Source organism: Pagrus major, chromosome 14, assembly GCF_040436345.1.
Source record: "Pagrus major chromosome 14, Pma_NU_1.0".
Classification (NCBI taxonomy): domain Eukaryota; kingdom Metazoa; phylum Chordata; class Actinopteri; order Spariformes; family Sparidae; genus Pagrus; species Pagrus major.
The window spans coordinates 15,455,526-15,475,433 of record NC_133228.1 but is presented as its reverse complement, the minus strand read 5'-3'; the positions used below and the strand labels follow the sequence as shown (position 1 = coordinate 15,475,433).

At 39.2% G+C, this 19,908-nt stretch overlaps 1 protein-coding gene across 1 annotated transcript in view; it reads left to right on the top strand.

Annotated features, from left to right (window-relative positions):
- cacna2d4a (calcium channel, voltage-dependent, alpha 2/delta subunit 4a) overlaps window positions 1-19,908 on the top strand; it is an 89,558-nt gene that overhangs the window by 64,441 nt on the left and 5,209 nt on the right. Inside the window, exons 28-35 of the mRNA XM_073480956.1 lie at window positions 9,374-9,435; window positions 14,378-14,392; window positions 14,855-14,899; window positions 15,170-15,232; window positions 16,650-16,720; window positions 17,758-17,833; window positions 17,932-17,984; window positions 19,440-19,495. Of these exons, the coding sequence (XP_073337057.1) occupies window positions 9,374-9,435; window positions 14,378-14,392; window positions 14,855-14,899; window positions 15,170-15,232; window positions 16,650-16,720; window positions 17,758-17,833; window positions 17,932-17,984; window positions 19,440-19,495 (441 nt within the window). The remainder of the gene's footprint in view (window positions 1-9,373; window positions 9,436-14,377; window positions 14,393-14,854; window positions 14,900-15,169; window positions 15,233-16,649; window positions 16,721-17,757; window positions 17,834-17,931; window positions 17,985-19,439; window positions 19,496-19,908) is intronic.

The window sequence follows — 19,908 nt, the reverse complement described above, 5'->3', positions numbered from 1 at the left end:
AGAATGTGTGTGTCTGTGTTTCTTTTTGTATTTCCTCACATATGAGGCTATAAGTTTAAACGGTTCTTTGAATTCATGCAATGTTTTATGTTTTTTTATGTGCTGGTGCGTCAGTTGCCTGTGCGTGTGTGGAAGTTAGTGCTGAAGTATGTATGCGTGTTCAGACGTCAAGGATTTATTTTCAAACTGATCATTATAACCATCTGATGCTGAACTTTTTCTTTTTTTTTCTCTCTCTCTCTCTGAGGAGTCGACCAGAATTTGCCATAACTCCTTTTGCTGGCTGGCGCAGTGTTTGTTGCATGGCAACATGACTTTATTGAACACTCTCCATCAGAAAGTCATGGGGATCTGCTCAGGCTTTGTTCCATGTAGCACTGCAGCTTTTGGGAAACACAAACAGTAATTTTGGTATTGTAGTTGAAAGGTTACTCAGTTCTTTGTTTGTGGAGTGAGATTCATTTTTTTTGGTCAAGGTCTTGAAAAAGTATGTGGGATGGGAGATATTAGTCAGATAAAGGATGCCCTCATCCAGAGTTACTTTCGACTGACGAAAAAACTTCAGTTCCTACGTTGCCAACATTAAGAGAAGAGGTGTACCAAGTCAGTTCTTCAGCATGAAACCAAAAATTTGATCTACTTACTGTATCTGTATGTAAATTTAGATATACCTAGTGATACAGCTTTTTGAATTACCACACAGTTAACAATTGCCTGAGAACAAAGAGTGATTTAATATAGGATTAGTTTGATGGCAATTTTGTAATATGTCGGTTTGTGCTTGCCTCGCTAACCAAATAGGAGAGCAAAAATAGTCAGCCCTTTCCAGCCAAAAGTTCAAAATAAAACATGCATGCAAAGCATGTTTTTCAGTGTAGTCAGTCAAATTACAATTGGTGAAAAAGTTTTGATACTCTGTATTTTTCTTTCTGGATCCATGGACAGTTCATTAATTATTCAGAGTCAAAGATTTAATTGCCAATCTAATTACCAATCACACTACCAGTCTCTTTATAAGCCAAAACCAATTTTAAGGAGTGCAGTGGGAACTGTGCATCTTTTTGTCCCTGCAATATTGATTCATCAACAACACATCACAGTAATAAAATAATTAACTTACTATTTCCTTTAAATGACAGAAATCTTTTTTTGTCTCTTTGCCTTCTTTACAAGCACCATTCTTGTCAGTATTAACTTTAATGCTGTGTGTCATCTTGTGGGTAGTTTTTCTTTTTGGGCATGAAGCAAGTGAAGCAAGTAAGATGCAGATTACAGTATGAAGCGTATATAGATGTCAGATGTTGAGACAGTAATGATAAGATTTAGATGAATTGCAATGAGACAGAGATTTAGTTTTCACAGGGTCAACTGTCACATGTTGAAGATGACGGAAAGAGAGAGAGACAAGAAAGATGTGGTAGAAATGAGTCAAAAAAAGGATGAGAAAAAAAGATGTTCTGAACTGCTTCTCACTCGGTTCCATCATACTGATGAATGTTTGGCATTTGTGGATAAAAACTGTAATTATGTGTTTGTGTGTTTGCGAGGGAGACAGAGAGGAAGAGAACATAAGTGACTTTCCTAAGTGAGAAAGCTATAATCTGTGTGTGTGCCTTTGTTGGTGCGATTGTGTCTTTGTCAGTGTAGTCTCAGTGTGTGAATTTGTGTGTGTACAAGAAATGAGAAAAGAGATAAGGCACTAAAGAAAGAGACATGATAAGTCTTTGACATTTGTTCAGATAAACAGTAATCTTGTTGTCCACAATCGGTTCAAATACAAAGCACACTTTTAAGACTTCAAACTAGGCACAGAATACACAAGTAGGTGGTGAGCTTTAAATCAGTACACAGAAAAACCCAGCTGGAAAAAGAAAAACAGCTAACAAATGTTTCCTTTCAGATAGTTTTATTCAGACATTTAACAGTTTGATATAAAGACCCTCAGTGGTTTCATTGGTTAAATGCAGTGCAAAGACGTTGTGGTTCAAGGACAAGGTTTGAATAACTTGAAAAAACCTCACAGTACAATATGTCTCTTTTTACATAATCCCTATTGCGCTCTCGGCCAAAGTGTTCATGTGAGTTATCTGAGGTATTCTGCGTCATCATCAGTGCAGTAAAAGCATTTTTCTCTTCCAAATAAATTTTTAAAAAATTAAATAAAAACCCGAGAAAACCCTCTGAAAATGGGCCATAAACTCCTTTCCCATTGCCAGTAGACAAGTTTGCCTTTCTGATTTTTTTGTTTTTTTCTGGGTTGTCACGTTTGACATCATGGATACGCCAGAAAACAGGGAGCAGTAGAAAGCAGCATTTGAGGCCAGTCATAATGTTACGGTGGTTACTTTCTATATCTTTTACTTCAAACTCAACAACGACCAAACAATAATCGATTGCTGCTTGAACTGAGATGGACTGAAAAACATGAACTCACCATCCATCGAGCCAATCGGAGGTAGAGCTAATAAATACCGTGAATGGAGTCGTTTACCCCTTGTGCCCTTTTTGAGGACAAAAGCCAGATGTTACTGGATGTTGGTGGGTTTATTGTCTGGCATGAAAGGTGTATTGGTGGTTTGTCTAATATCTGACAGCTCATGTTTCCTTCCCCTTCTGACTGCGTTTTAGCGACCACCATGTTCTCAGATGTCAGAAATGAAAGTCACTTAACACCCCATGAACATCCTGTTTTCCTGACCTCCAGTGGTTTTCACCTTGCTGCAGTGATGTAGAAATTTACTCCCAGGTTGTGACATCACTGTTGGGTGTCATCATTGCTGCTGAGTGTGGTCAGAGGTATGACAGGCATAAAACCTTTTCATGGAGTGCAGTCTCTAGTGATATTATTACCAACAGGAACGATGGCCAAAACTAAATAAATGATGCTTTAATAAAGCAGAATTATCTTTTTAAGTAGGTGTGAATTTTTAATTTGAAGCTGGTGCTCACACGTCCTGAAAAAAAACCACATACACCATCCCTAACTTCTTGTTTTCCTCTCAACACCTCCCACCTGTCTTGTTGTCTCTATACTCAGACACACACACACACACACACACATGTGAAAGACTGAGAAACACGCACATACTCTCATGCTTACACACACACACACACACACACACACAACCTTTTGATCTCGCTCGCTTCATTATTGATAGCCACGCTTGGTCGGAATGAAAAGGGTTTCCAACTCATAATATTATTAAAAATCGATTCGTCCTCTTTCATCCCCTCTTCCTTTCCTGTCCTCCCTCTTGGCCCTCTTCATCACTCCATCACTCTCGCTCCACCTGCGTCACCTGATTCCATTACATTAATTAATCAGTTTTTTTGATGACAATGTCTGTGCTCTGTTGATGACCTGTATTGGTTATTGGATCTGTGTGTGTGTGTCTGTGTGTGTGTCTGTTTATGCGCTCATTCCTTTGGTCTTCCCTGCCTTACCCCCTTGCATTTTTTCGCTTTTGTGTTTGTAATACAGTGTCTGCTGTGTGTGTGTGTGTGTGTTTGTGCGCGCGCGCGCGCGTACGTGCGTGCGTGCGTGTGTGTGTGAGTGCATGTGTGTGTGTCTGTAAAAGAGAAACAGAAAAGAATGAAATGACCTCCTCACTAGTGGCCCTATTTTCAGTGTCCCCTCTGTGCCCAGAGACACAGCCATTGTGTCAGTTTAATTTATTGACTCTGTCTTTCTGTTTGTGTGTGTGTGTGTGTGTGTGTGTGTGTCTGTGTGTGTGACATCTATATATTTAGCCTCAACTCCAGGGTCTTGCTCAGGGAACCATCAACACTAACTTTGCTCTCTGGTCATTTAACACAAGCTGACCTCATCTGCCAACTCAGCACAACACACACTCACACATATACACACACACACAATCAAACACACTAAATGATGCCAAAAATGTGTGAATATATATGCACGCACCCATTTATAGAACTGCACAGTCACTCTGTTTTAACCAAATAGAAAAATCTGGATGGATGGATGGATGGATGGATACTTGTAGGTAGGTAGGTAGACAGATAGCCTTCCGTCTCTCCTTCTTTTTCCACCATCTTTCCGTCTTTCTTTCCAGTCTGTCAGACACCTGACACTCTGCTCTGCTCCATTTAGCAAAAGGCCATCTGCTCGTCACCTTTACGTGTCTCTTTCTGTCTGTCTGTTCATTAATAGTAAGCTTTAGTCGCACATCCGTGCAGCCCTGGTTCATAAAAATTCTGATAAATTGCTGCATTTACAGTATTATCATTGTACCTCACAGAGCTCTTTGCAAAGTGGTTGAGGTGGATGATGGTCTTACAAAGCATTGGACAGATGGAGACTGGGGTTTGTGCCTTACATTCTGGTCTTAACTGTAGTGGACTATTAATATACAAACCAATTACCAGAATAAATGTTGGCAATGTGCGTTTCTGCAAACTCTGAATATGTTAAAACATGTCCCTTCAAAAATGTCTGATATTGTTGCCTCTAACGCAACTGGAAAATATCTCGACAGCTTGTTAAAAATATCCAATGGTTTCACGCTTACAACTGTTGAAACGCTGTCTCTAACTGTGGTCTCAGGCCAGCTGTCGGACCTCCATCATCCCCACCACTTCCTGACATGAAAGTCAGCTCACTTGCATATATGCAAATATGACACGTATTGTAGAAATGATGATGTGATGTACAAATTTGAATGTATCTGAGGTCTGCAGGTTCTGTTTAGCCAGATATTGCACTGATATTGAATATTTATTATTATGCTTTTGTGTCCTCTTCACGCTTTCTATGTCTATTTATGTTCGTCTTTCAGTTATTTTGTTGTTTTCCTCTGCCTTCCTACCCCTCCATGTTTTGTTTCTGTGGTCCTGTAGTCTGTTTACCCATGTCCCCCCCGTCCCCCGTCCTTTTCCACACATTCTCTCTTCCCATCGTTCACAGTTCGCACCCCTCCGTCTCTCATCCCTCTATCTCGTTAGTGTAATAACCAATTAACTGCAGCTCTTGGTTGCTTCAATTTTTTTATTTATTTCCTCATTAATTCATTTCCTGTTGAAAGCGCACTCCTCTGTGATTGGCAGCTCACGCTAATTGCAGCTCAGACTGTGAGTGTGCAAGATACGGTCTCGCACAAGCATACACACTTTCAAGCTCATGAGCACACACACAAGCACACACACTTTTCACTGCATGCTTGCAAGGTTATGCGTATTCTTGTGTGCTGGCAAACTGAACAAACGTTGAGTAATGCTTGCACACACATTCTGGGAAAAAACATCTATTACTGCACACATACGCAGAGGGATCAGTGTGATGGTTTTAATTAGATTTGGCCTCCAAGTCAGAGTGGGAAGGAAGGCAGATTACTGCTGCCCTCCATTATGGCCTTCCAACACTTTATCTGAGATTATAGTGGCGGGAGATGACTTCAAGGTCACTAGCACGATTTAGGAGAGGAGATGGGAGGGAGACGCTGTTTGAGTACCTGAACAAAAAATTCACAAATCACACGTAGATGATCCCGTGTGCCTTTGGCACAAATGACAGAGCATCGATTTTGCATCCTTATGTGTGATATGTTTTTCTTCATAGGGGACAAATGGCATTATTCACGGAAGAATCGTCAAACCAAAACAATTCTCTTGTTATCCATACCGTTAGCCAGTAGATTTTCACACATTTTTGAACAGCCGCCCTGCAGCCGTATGAACTGTATGAATAGATAAACAACTCCCCAATTAGCTAAACAAACTTTTCTGTGTACATGACTGATTACAGGCCGATTACAGCCACGATTCAGCGTCCTGACCGATTTTTAAGAGATTGGACGGAATCCACACACGAACCAAACAAGCGTACAGACTCTCATAGCCTCAGACAGAACACGTCGGAGCCTTTTACTTATAATATCTGTTCTGATCCCCACGAGTACATACAGCTCATGGTTTATTCTTACCCTTACTGATCCATAATTCATCTCCTAATAGCATTTTACAAGCATAATTGAGTGAGCTGTGTTGAACTCAGCCTATAGCTATGGGCTGAGATGAAATACCCTTTTCATTTACCATACTGGTGTTATAATTTTAGCTCCTTGGCTACAAATTATGTATACTTTGCATTTTTGCGGAGCCTTCAAAGGCATGCTGTGCAGTTTTATATTTCTTATGTACATTAGTTTTGTACTGCTCCGGGCAGTCAATGGTTCTCTTTTATTTCTGTTACCTTACAACACTAATGTTATTAGGAAACTAATACAGCCCTGATGTTCTCTGTGATGGATTAAGGCTGATGTTTTTAGACTAGATATGACTGTTTTAGCCTAAATAAATAAATAAATTGAAAGAAAAGGGATTTTACTCCACCAGAATAGCAAACCTGGCTCCAGATATTGGTTTGGAGAGGAGAAAATTGCAGGATATATATTTGAAAACAAATACATAGATACATTTTGATTTCTTTAGAGTTTGATTGGTGACAAGCCATACATTTCCTGGGTGGCCGGGGCTTTGCTGTGGAAATTTGGACTTATGACATCAGTATTTATAAAAATCCTCGCCATGACCCTGATGGTTTGCATAGCGATTAGCTGCAATTAGGGATGCAATGATCCAACGTGCTGGATCAATATCATCCATGACCTGCCCAATACACTTTAAAGGTCCAGTGTGTTTGATTTAAGCGGATCCATTGGCAGAAATGGAATATAATATTCATAATTGTGTTTATATTAGTATATAATCACCTGAAACTGAGAACTGTTGTGTTTTTGTTACCTTAGAATGAACCTTTTATATCAACAGAGGGATCCGGAAACACTGAAACGCTTTGGAGAGGCCCTTCTAACCACCATAGGGGAGGGTGAGACGAGGGATGTTCAGATGGTTGCAATCTACAACCACACTGCTAGATGCGACTGAATCCTACACACTGGACTGTTAAATGTTGTTTCTTTTTCAATGTAGTAATATAGTTCACCGTTTGCAATAAAAGTTAGATTAATTCAGTCATGTCAGGCTGCCGAAATGAAATTGAAAATTATTCCAATGAGTTCCACGCAATGCACCCTAGCTGTGATGTGTGATTTTTTACTGAATGGAGTAAGACATAAACACCTACTGGCTGAGGTCTAACCATAAACACTAAATGTATTTATCTTCAGCTAACAAAATAAGTCGATTTCACTTGCTCTCTTTGTTCCTCCAAACCAGACATTAAAATGACCAACCCATAAACTAATCACCCCCCGTAATAAAGCCTTTTAGCCACCTGACTCCATTAAAATAATTAATCTACTGTGTGTATTAGGTACCATACGCGATGAAGTGAATGTGGGTACAAGTGCATGCTGTGTGTCTATATGTGCGAGGACGTGTGAGGGGAGGTGGGTGCGTGTGCAGGCATGTGTGTTTATATGTGTTTTGTGTACTGTGAGCACCGCGGAGGCTTTCCCTGTGTGGCAGTACACAAAGCACGCTGGGAGGAAAACGCTGAGTCTTTGATGCTAATATGAAGTGTCATATCTTCCCTCGCAGTGTGTGTGTATTTGTCGTGTGTGTTTGTGGGTGTATACAGTATGTGTGCACTGAGAACTTATGCAATTACAGTTCCTTTTTGCATTACCACGCTGACTAAAATGCTGATGGACGTACGGCCCTAAGCTGACACAAGCAATCACTTTGCCGCTGTGCGCGTGTGTGCGTGCGCATGACACATGTATAAACGCGCACTAATTCTTGGCTTAATGTTTTGTGACTGGGAGTGCTATGTTGTAGGCAGAGGTCGGACGCACACATACGCGTGCACAGACACACACTGTCTAAGAATAGTCGGTTCACACAGCGGTGCTGAGGCTCAGAAGGCCAGTTACTGTAAAAGGATTTTCATAAGTTGAGTTCTGAAGGCAGAGCTGATCTGTACAGCAGGTCCTCTTCTACTCCTCCAACCTGAGAGCCAAGAGAGAGAGATAGTCTCTCACCCCGGGACGTTAATCGGCTCATTAATGTTCTTTCTTCTAAACTGCTGGAATTAAACTTTCCCTCTCCATTTACAGCCTACTATGGCTGTTACAACCATTACTTCGAAAGGAATCAGTACTTAAACTGCACATATTATCACAGCAGTGCTGTAACTAATACTATGTATATATTTCTACTAGTTCTACTAGTTTCACACTACATACACACAGTACAGCTGCACAGTCTTCATATCAGACAGAAGTGATTGTAACATTAGGAATGTTATTTTTCCAGAGTTTTCAACTGTATCCCATGTATTTTTTTTTACCATTTAAGGTCATCCTTGACCTTGGAATTTGGACAGTTTTACCAAAAACTGCATGAAAAACAAAAGCTCTATTTATTTGTACATGAACAGCCGCTGAGCTGGAAAAAGATCCATTTCCATGACCATTTTCTGATGAAGTCGGTGTGATTTGGGTGAAAGCTCTGGAAAAAGCTAGTAAGTGGAATTTTGAAAAAGTACATATACAAAAAAGTTGGCGCTCCTAACATGTCAAAGTAAGATATGGAAGTCGAGAACAGCCTTGCTTGCAAATACTATATTTAACGCTGTTATCTCAAGATCACAATTAATTCTTTCATTATCCATTATTGATCATGCATCAGACTGTATACTTGATTATACAATTGAAACAACTACCATTGTGGATAGTTTCTTATGCCAACAAGAATTATTTTTGGTTGGCTCGTGGAGAGTAACACATCTGCTTCAAGTTGACTACTGTTTGCAATTAGCCAGATTATAAATATTCATGTAAGATCATGAGGGAAAACATTCAAGCAAAAGTTCAAAAAAAGTTCTTATGGTTTGCTTTTAAACTCCCAAACCCACACTACAGTGTGCAGCCATGTCTAGGACCACTTTTATGGATGTAATGAGGTTGTTTTCATGCGATAAATTATCTTTCAGCCTTTCTGTAGCTTGAGATAATAAAATAAATTAACCCGTAATTAAATTTTCACTAACACATATAATATATACTTTTATTTAAATCTAATGTGTATAAAAAGAAATCAGTCGACTATGCATCTTGAAAACATACAAACCTTACAGTTCCCAGAACTGAGAAGCCATACAAAGAGTAGCAATAAAAAAAAAACGATAATAATACTGGAGAGATCCAGCTGTGTGACCACAGGTGGTGTACATTGTTTTCCTCCTGCTTCCATGTTGTTGCCATGACACTTTTGACATGTGCTAATAATGTTTGCAATGGATAGAGAGGCACTTTGGGGTTCAGAGCCCAAGCATTGGTCTCGCAGAGGTGTTTCCCTTCCACTATCTGTATGTTTCTATACCCATTTTTAAGTTAATTTGACAGTGCTTAATTCACTTCTCTCTGTCTTTCTTTGTCTGTCTCTGCAGCCATCGGTGTCCAGATGACTCTGGAGCTGATTGAGTCCAGATTCCTGGCCATCGCTGCACAGGTACACACTCAATTTAAGAGTTCTCCACCATAACAGTTCATGCAGATTTTTGTGAATCTCTCCAATAATTAATAAACGGAGTACAAAGAAAGACCTTCCACTGAGCGAATCCTTCATATTTTTAAAATAAAGAATTGTGACACTGACAAACGGATAATTGATATAACTTCTTGTTGACTTCTTGCTAAGTTGTCAGCTATTTACAACTTTCGGCTTACAAAAGTCTTAATTAAACCCTGTGATTATTGCATTACTGCTTCAGTTTTTTCCATTTCAGATTTATATTATTTTCTTTGTACTTTTTAATGTCCACTATAAAACAAGTTGATTGCCGTACTATGCCGGCACTAATGAGAAAGTTTGATGCATTTATGGTTACAGCAGTTATATTTAGGAATGCTTGTGGAATACAAACAAACACAATCGTGCTTTTACTTCAGTTACTGACTAATGGTACTATCAACTACCTCCTCCACACCCTGAAATAATGACTCCTGTTGTATCTCCTGAAGTGATCAGTCGCAAAAATTGACATACACCTCCTTTCAAACATTTAATTCTTGCTAAACTGCTCTCACGTCAACTTTTAATAGTTTATTTTTCATGTTGAATGAGAGGATTACATTAAAGTGCAGTTTTGATTTCTAACTTTTTTCTCGTGAGCTTGCAGGTTTGCTTTTAGCCATTATCAAAGGCTATAATTTCACATTTACATTGTAGGCCCTAATCAAACACCAAATGCCTTTGAATACAGTTCTGTATCTTGTTCTATAGTAGACATGGCCATTGATGATACACTGTCTGCTTCAGGGTTTTAGCCCGAGGCCGTTGTCCTGTATTCATGAATATCCCTTTAAACCACCAGGCCGTGCCGACACCATTTATTACCATACGACAAGGAGTCAGGGATTATTATAGGCTCTTTTTCTGCTCCATTAGTTGGTAATTACAGTATTTAAACTTTGTTTAATTCAAAGCGTAATGCAGTGTTTTCCATATCACTGCACCAACCGCTAAAGGAGTGCTTACCCTGCCTAAAGTATTATTTTTAAAGATTAAATGTCATCATTAGAATTGTTTTTGGGGAATACTTTTGTGCTGCTCAGAGAATTTCATTAGTACTTGTTTCAGTGGAGGGTCTCAGATTAATTGATTAGTTGTCAACTATTAAATGAATACCCGACTATTGTCATTATCGACTCATTGTTTTGGTTTGAGTCATTTTTTAAAGAAAAAATGTCCAAAATCTCACCATCTGTGAAGTCCAATGTCCTTATTGCAGTGTGGTACTCAAGCCCAGAGTGTTATGTTTTCCAATCAGTTTCATGGGTGAGATTGTTTTAAATTCTGAGCTGAAATCAACAAACAGCATTCTGATGTAGGTGTTCTTATTTTCAAGGTGCGTGAAGACAGAGTGGAGGACAGTGGATATATCATCCTCTGTGTTTAGGATGATATAATTTACAACATTTTATAGACAAAATAACTAATCAATTAATCGAGAAAATGATCAACAGATTTATCGAGAATATAAAAAAACAAGAGTTAGTTGCAGCCCTAGTCTTATGTTATCCTTTGAGTTCTTCCACACCTTCAAGAAAACATTTTGCTCGGGAGAACCTTGCCTAATTTGGCGTAACACCTTTGCTGTAGCAGGTGTTTGATGACTGCTCTCCTCTTCTGCTCCCATGGCTGTAAATGACAGTAGTTAAAAGAGCATTAGGGCTGCTGGCTGGCCATTTAATGATGGATAGCTACCACAGCAAGGCTCAGCAGCCCCCGAGTGTGTTTCTGTGTGTGTGTTTGTGGAGGTGTGAAGACAAGGCTACTGTATATGTGTATGTGTCTGTTAATGTCACGTTGACAAGGACCATATGCATGACCATCTGCGCATGAGTGTGTTGTTATGTCCATATTCATCACTGAAGAACTCATTAGATCATTTGCAGCAGCCTTGTTAGCCACTAGATTTATGCTGTATTGAAAGTCCTTTCCACTCTCAACTCTCTCTTCTACTGACTTAATTCTCAATTTTCTGTCCTCTCCCTTCCAATTCCCCCCTTTCCATTTTCTTCCCCTCAACACTTTCTGTCCTCCCCTCCTCTCTCATCTCCTTTACTCCCTCCTCCTTCCCTCATCTCCTCACCTCAGCCCTCCCTCTCCTCCTCAGATTGCTTACATAATCATCTTATCTTCCTGTCATGGACTCACTGTCAAGCATCTTTATTTCATAGGGATGTGTGCGTGCGCACTCACAGTGTGTGCTTGTCTTGACTGTGTGTCCATTCATGTATGTTTGTGTGTGAAATCTTCTCTGTGGTCTATTTAAAGTGTTAAGCTCCGGTGAGGGTGAGGATACTGTACCTACTGTAAATCCTAAATGACGTACCTATATTCAGGAGGAAGTGAACAGTCACGTGGCAGCTACAACATCTACCTCAAAAGACTTCTGCCAAAATGCTGTACTTGTACGAGAAAGGAAATATCTATAAATCTTTGGATCTTCATCTATGTGGCCTTATATTTTATTTAATTTGTTGTGTTTATGCAGTGGTAATGATGCATTCATGCATTAAGAAGCATAAGTGAGGGAAACTCTGTCTGACCTTAGAGCTACAGTATAAGGTTGACCTTAAAATAAAGATGTTATTAGTTGATGAATTATGAATCAGTGAGGAATAAAGCATGAGCTGCCATCTAATAGGAAACAGTCAGAATGTTAATGGGAAAATGTTCTGACATCACTGTACAGCACACTCTGCTTTGTCGACTATCTCAGCGTGTGTGTGTGCTAGAGAGAGCGAGTGAAAGAGAAAGAAACAATTATAAATGCTTTACAAAGGAATTTTAAAAAAGAAAGACTGCATATTTGTACCTCACCGCCCTGCTCTACTGACACATTATGTTTCCACCCTAGTTAAAATTGTAAAAGACACATTAACATTAAAATATACAGCGCGAATCCAACAGTGTAAGTACCCGTACATCTCTCACAGTCTGTTGCTGCTATATTTTGTCTGACAGTGAGTGGAGATGCTGTGAGCGGCTGTGAGGTGATAGTAATGAGAAATAAATCAGAAGATTTTTCCTCTCTCTGTAATGCCGTTTTTGTTACTTGCATACTGTTTGTGACCTCTCGGCACTGCAACATTTTCAATTTTACATTGATCTTTGTTCGTAGACCGATTTTATGGATGTATAAAAATGTTCTATCGTCAGACAGAAAATTTTCTTTGAAATACAGTATATGTGTTAAAGCAAAGCATAGCACAATATTGAATGGATTTATTGCTGTAGAGTGTTACTTACTCTCAGTTCAAGTGTTTACGCGTGCAGTCAGGGTGAAAAAACAGTTCGATTCAGGGAGCGAGAGTGATAATTGATGCTCTCACCGTCACCTTGCTTCCTCCTGGAGCGCCCAGACGAGACACATTTACCATCACAGGATCTGTGGGAGCAGCCTCTTACATGCTGCCCACATTTAGAAAGCTGGCTGTGATGTTAGAGGTAGAGAGGCTGGATTAGTCAGAGAATACTTGCTTATGGAGGAGATAAACACACATTAAAGCTGTTAGATAAGATGAGAAAATTGGCAGTTATGATTTTGATTCATTAGCAGCGAGATTGCGGAAGGTAAAGACAGTCAATCAATGAAAAAGTACATAATTATATTTATGCCGTTTTATTTTTTATTTTGCAATTAAAATGCCCTATATATGTAGGATCCTTGATTCTTAATCATTTATTATAATATGAGCATGGGGCTGCAGAGTTACTTTACGCAGGAAGTCAGTCAGCTTGGGATCCTAATACTATTTAGCATCTTAACAATACAATGCAATACAACACGAGTTTGCTTTTGACCCATGGCGCACCTTTAAGTGTTAGTTTTGGCCCTCATAGGGAAAGAGCTCAGAGTAAAATCCTGTTTATACACAGGAAACATCACAATATAAGAAGGATTTGTCCCCTACAATTCACTGTGCATATCCATGCTCCCCTGAGGATGAACCTTTTCTACACTTCTTTAGACCAAAGTAGCAATTGTGCGCACAAATTTTCTAATGAGCAAATTTGGTGAGCAAATGAATACACCCGGTAAAATAAAACATTTTGTATTTCAAGAAGCCCATAGTGCCACCAATCACGACAAAATTGACTTGTTTTTGCCCAATTCCTGCCCAAAGTTACAGGGGAAAAAATGTCAATTTTACCAACTGGTTTCACTAGCAGGTCTTAAGATCGATTTGTTTGACTTATATTAGCGTTATAAGCAGAAACAGATGATATATTTTCCTACAAATTGTACTCCTCAAGCCACCAGCATGTGGGGAAGGATCATCCTTTCTGTCAGTGCACTCACAGAATCGTAGTTTATTTCAGGAGGCAGCGATGGGAAGCAGAGAGAAAGACTGACACTTTGCTCTAATGGGATTGAAAAGGATGATAGATTGTCTCATTCACACTTCGACACGCTCTGTATAGCCTGATCATGACACCAAAGACATATTGTCCATAGACATCAATCCACACATACTCTAGACATAAGATGGGACCATAAAGTCATGAGGAGAGCTATTGACATTTTGACTCATGGCCCTTCCACTGATGAAGGAAAATGTTAGGAGGTTAGATTTACAGACTGGCTCATATAAAATAAATAAATCCTGTTATTAAAATGCAGGTTTTGCATTTTTCATTTCATCGATTTGCTGCATTTCTTCAGGCCTACTTGAAAACCTGTTAATGAAATTTACCAAAAAAATAATAAAGAGAAACATCGGCAGTCTTTTGCCCTTTCCTGAAAAATGTGCTCTGAAAAGGCGTATGGCTTTTTCAACAGTCAGTACATTGACTTACACATCATTAACTGAAGTAATGTGTCTCTCTCTTCTTCATTCTCTCTTTTTATCTCTATGTTCCTCTTTTCATGTCCTCTCAGCCGAATGACACAGATGTGAGTATGCACAGTCTCCCCTCCTCACTCTCCTTTTTCTACAGACCCAAATTTAACATCTTCAGCACCTGCTGAGCTCTGTGAAGTCATCTTCACACTCCAGTTTAAGCAGATTACACACACATACACGCACAGTCACAGACTTTAAAGATGTGAGACATGCACACACTTGCAGGAGCTCATCACAGGTAGACACGAAATTAACACCTTCTCACCAACACAGACACGTTTTTTTTTCACACTCACACGTACACATGGATTTGTCTACACTGGCACATATTAAAGCATGACACCTCAGCAGACAAACACCAGCAGTGCATGTGTTCCAGTCATTTCCTCACATACACAAACATGCCCTTCTAAACTCATATATTAACATGAGCATCACATCTCCAATCACCTGTGTTTTCTCTGCTTGTTAAAGAAACTCATTACAGACATTTTCTTTCCTCTGTCCTCCAGTGCTCGAATGTAGAGGGGACTTGTCCTCTTCGGTGTGACAGCTTTGTGAGTATATCTTGTCGTTTATCTGATATGTAGTGAATGTAAATTCCCAAGCTAGTCTGAAAAAAGTTAAAAAATGATCATATTTTGCTACTATATGTTGCCACAAAAGTAAAAAAACAGACTCTTATAGCTTTAATCTTGAGTCATCTCATAACTCATGGTTTGAATTATATGAATTACTGTGCTTATTATTATCTTAGTCAGTGGTATCTGACACAGATCTTTCCTTGCATAAGTAATTGCTCTCTCTGCCTCTGTCTCTCATCTCAGGATATCGCCTGCTACGTGATTGACAATAATGGCTTTGTCCTAATTTCTAAACAGCGCAATGACGTAAGTTCACACACACTCACACGTACAGACACAGAGAAAATGTGCTTTCTAGACTTTCTAGTCTTTGACTTGATTATTACAGAGCTCTTACTCCTGTTAATTCATCCATTACCGAACAAGAAAAGAAGCACACCTGGAATCCGAAAAAATTCTGTTGTATTATTTAAAAATACATTTATAGATCTCAAAATCTCTTACATTTCCCTGGTGACTCAGTGAGAAGTCTGTCCTCTCAGTCTATGAATCACTGATAACCAGCAGTGCTGACATCCTGTCCGTGGCCTGGACACTGCATCCAACTGAGTGAGGTCCAACTAGCTAATATTGTTGCATTTTCCATCGCCTTACATAAGTTTATTTTGTTGTTAAAGCATTAATTGACTTTCATGACCTTTGTGCCAATATAAAACTTAAAAAATATTTTAAGATGCATGTCTTTTACCCAGAAGCAGTGATAAGAGGGAGTCATAATATTTTTACATATTCAGATTTTCAATTCTCAGCCTTTTCCCACAGCAACTATCAATGATAAGCGTACACAATAAAATGAGTCAGTGCTTTTGAATCACAACAACTGTATAAGTAGCACAGCACTACAGAGGCGCGAGGGACAACAATTCCCAGCATAGAATTATGCAACACCACAAAATATAAGTAAAGCAGCAAAATGCACTGAAATTTAACTGTAGCAGTGATGGTGAGTTTTTGTGCTCTTTTTCGTTTTTTTTTTATACATTCACGTAAAGTTCTGGATCAGGAAGAAGCGCTAATCCAATCTAATAAGAAAAGGATTAAACAAACGAGATATAACGTGTTAAAAAATGAGATCTAGACGTGTTACTAAGCAGATTTGATACCTTTGGCCAGGCTAGCTGTTTCCCCCTATTTCTTTATGCTAAGTTAAAGGCCCTGACACATCACACCGACAGTCAGCCTCTTTATCAGACATATTCTTGATTAAAAGCACCAATCTTAGCAAGAGCGGTGTTCAAAAATGCTGCTTAATCATAACAATGGTTTGTTTATCGGCAAAGAGGTATTTTCTTTCATGCAGGTGCACGATGTACAAGCTTTTTGGCCGCCGACTATAGACTTTGCATTGTGTTCAAGTGCGACTTTTTGGCCGAGACATGAGGAGACAGTCGGCTTTCAATGCAGCTAAATCTTCAATGTCAGTTTTGTGTCTGTATTTACCCTACAAACATGAAAGTGTTGTCGATCTTCTTATTTAACTCTCTGCAAAAAAAGTGAATGAGGATATTTCCCAAAATGACAAACTGTTCCTTTAAAAAGACACTACAACAAAGTCATGTGTGATGAGCCACATTGCTTTTAAACCAACACACAATAAAACATCGAGAAATAATTGATAGTACATTTCCAATTGAGGTGAAAGTGTCTTTGTCTTTTCTGATAGGCGGGACGATTCTTCGGCGTGGTTGACGGATCGGTGATGACCACACTAATCAGAATGGGCATGTTCAAAAGGTAACGTCTTGCTGTCATTTCCAGGCTGGTCGACAGGATAGTTGTGTGTCCTACTGAGTCTTGACAGGGCCTGGAAGAGCTCCTGCATGTTAGACCTTATTTAAACTTCTCTAAATCTCTAAGGCATGAAGCCGCCCCCACATTGCAGTGTTAAGTGCCATATTGTGCATCTCAGTGTCTCATGCTCACAGCACCATGCATTTGAATTTGTCTCTTGAATTCGCTTGCATGCTGTATTAGAAACACAAGTTGTTGCTGTTGAGTCTTGTCTTAACCAAGATGTTGCCTTGCAAGTGTTTTCCTTTGGTTCTCATACACCTAAGCCGTGCATTAGAATGCATGAACCCACAGCCTGGAGGGCAAGCTTTGCCGCCATTATAGAGACTTAAAAGCTTTGTTTTTGTTGATATGTAATGTTAGAGCTTCAGCCCTGTGCTTTATTTTCGACGTGCAGAAGGTTACTAATTCGCCCCATGTTTGTATTTGCGGTGTAGATAGCCCTGCTTTTCCCTTTGAGCTTCTTTGACTGCTCCGGATTTTTCTCCCTCTTACTTTTTGCCCGTCTTTTATGTTTGAAATCTCATGAGTGATGTGCTATTTTTAAACGGCTAAAAGATTTCGTCATGCTTCATTTGACACAAGATATTACATAACCGGTTCTGAGCATGCATGAACTTCACTGACGGTGTGTGTGTGTGTATGTTTGTGCTCTGTATATTCACGCATCTGCAGATTTGTGTGTATTTGTGTGTTCTTGTGCTTCTACCTGCTAAAGGACCAAATACACACAGTGTAGCAGAGTCAAAACATTAGCTTAATCACCTGTTTAGAAAGGGAAATAATCCTAGGGAGATCATTTCCTCTCAGGTTTCTTTTTTTCTAAATTAAGTTAGGGATCAGGGTTTCTACAAAGGTTAAACTCAGCTGTGCGACACTGTGTGTAATAGTCTCTAGGAGGTCAAGGAATCGATGTAAGCCAGTGAATACTGCCTGAAGAGCAGCACCATGTGCTTTTGTGTGTGTGTGTGTCTCCTCAGGGTGTCCTTGTTCGACTACCAGGCCATGTGTAAGATGAACTCGCACTCTGTCAGCAGCGCCCGTCCACTTCTCAGTGTATGTACAGTCTGCTCACTCTGTATTCAATATTATAAACATGATGGTCCAATCAATTTTGCAGTAACTGTAATTGATCTGTCCGTCTATGTTTTCAGCCGTTCTATGGATTGGCTGCAGCCCTCAAGTGGTTTCTCTCCAACTTTCTGCTGTAAGTGTTGCTGTTGGGGCAAACAGCATGTCAAAATGTTAAAAAATAATGGAGATTTTTGTTCATTTTTATTGTAATGTATCACATACAGTACACTCACAGTTTATGTGTAAAAGCAGTGGAAAGTTTTTCACACAAAATCATTATATTTTAACATCAACGTGTTCATTTGCTTTTTTGATAAGAGTTAGATAGGAGGACAAATTCTCTTGTCTGTATGGTAAATATGAAGCTACTGCCAACAGTCAGTAAGCTTAGCAAAATGACTACATGAAAGGGGAACAAAATCTTTTAAACAAATAGAAATAGCACATATGGAACCCCTCGTGAAACTGCAAAATTTCTTTCTACAGTGTTTACATGATTTTTTATGGATTATACAAACAAGGCATAACATGTAAATTAGCTTTAAAGATGCCAGTAGGTGGATTTTCTTCCCGTAGAACGGAGCCTGGCTGAATAGAGCTGTTTCCCTCAGTTTCCAGGCTTCATGTTAAACTAAGCTAACTGGCTTATGACAACACCTTCATATCCATAAGCAGTGATGGGAATGTTATTTTTGAAATGTAATCGGTTACAGATTTTTAGTTACCATGCTAAAAATGCTATAAGTAATGTAACTATTTTAATAACTTCCTCAAAGTTGTGTAAATTATTACATTTGATTGTGTTCTGATTAATTTTCTAACGTTTCTGAAGTGATTTAAACTGGGCAATAAAGCTTAACGAAGCATAAATATGTAGCCTCAGGACGAGCACCAACAAAATATAGACTTAAATTACATCTTATAAATGTCAAGAAAATCAATGTGAGCAATGCACATCAATTTGATTGGCAGACGAGAGGTGGGGCAAATTTAAACAAGAACCAATCAAAACAGCACTTAAAATTTGAGCGCATACTTGACTGTGCGACTGACCTGTGTTGTCTAAAAATATGGGAAAAGAAGGCATTCCTGCATGGTGATCACATGCTTATCAACAGAACTACTGTTAAATTCTACAAAAAAATTATATATTCCTATGTTTTGCCTTTGTAATCACAAATAATTTGATTAGTAATTGTGATTTCATTACATATTTTTTTATATTTATTTTAAAAGTAGTTGCTTGTAACTAGTTACTCCCCAACATGCTTCTTAAGAAAGTTAATACGCAATTAGAGGTTTTGAAAGGGACGTCTTTTTATTAACAATTTAAATTTCTAAAATCACATGTTCCATCAAGCAGCTTCATTAAAAAGAATAGGCTGGTCATCCAGTTAAGGAAAAAATCCAAAAACACCAATTACTGCTGAATAACTTAGGGACCCATTTTAATATTCCCTTGACACAACTTTGGGTCCTGGCCCAGTTTTTGGAAGCTGCGTGCAATCTGCTTGCAATCTGCTTTGGTCTAGCCGCCTAATTTGACTCCCTATCTCTGTCCACTCTCCTCTCCTCTCTTCTTCTCAAGGTTTCTCCTGGAGTTTAATATTTGTGGCTTCTGGCACTCGGACCACTTCGCTGATGGTGAGCTCTTGAAGACAAAGTTTGGCCAATGAAGATCAAACTCTATTCTTCTTTATGACAAAAGTCCTTCGATATGTGCTATGAAATGTATAAACGATAAGATAAGCTTTTTTGATCCCACACCATGGAAATTCACCTGTTACAGCAGACCACTCACAGTGCTCTACAGCACAAGTCATCACTGACCCATTTACACTCACTTACACACACTGGTGGCATAAGCTGCCTGCAAGGTGCCACCTGCTCATCAGGAGCACTTACCATTCATATGCACACTCAAACACTGATAGAGAGACACTGGGAGGAATTTGGTATCTTGCCCAAGGACGCTTCTCCACTCAAAGGACAAACCTTTCGATTAGTGGATGACCACTCTACCTCCTGAGCCACAGAGAAAAAAAGTGATTTAGTGA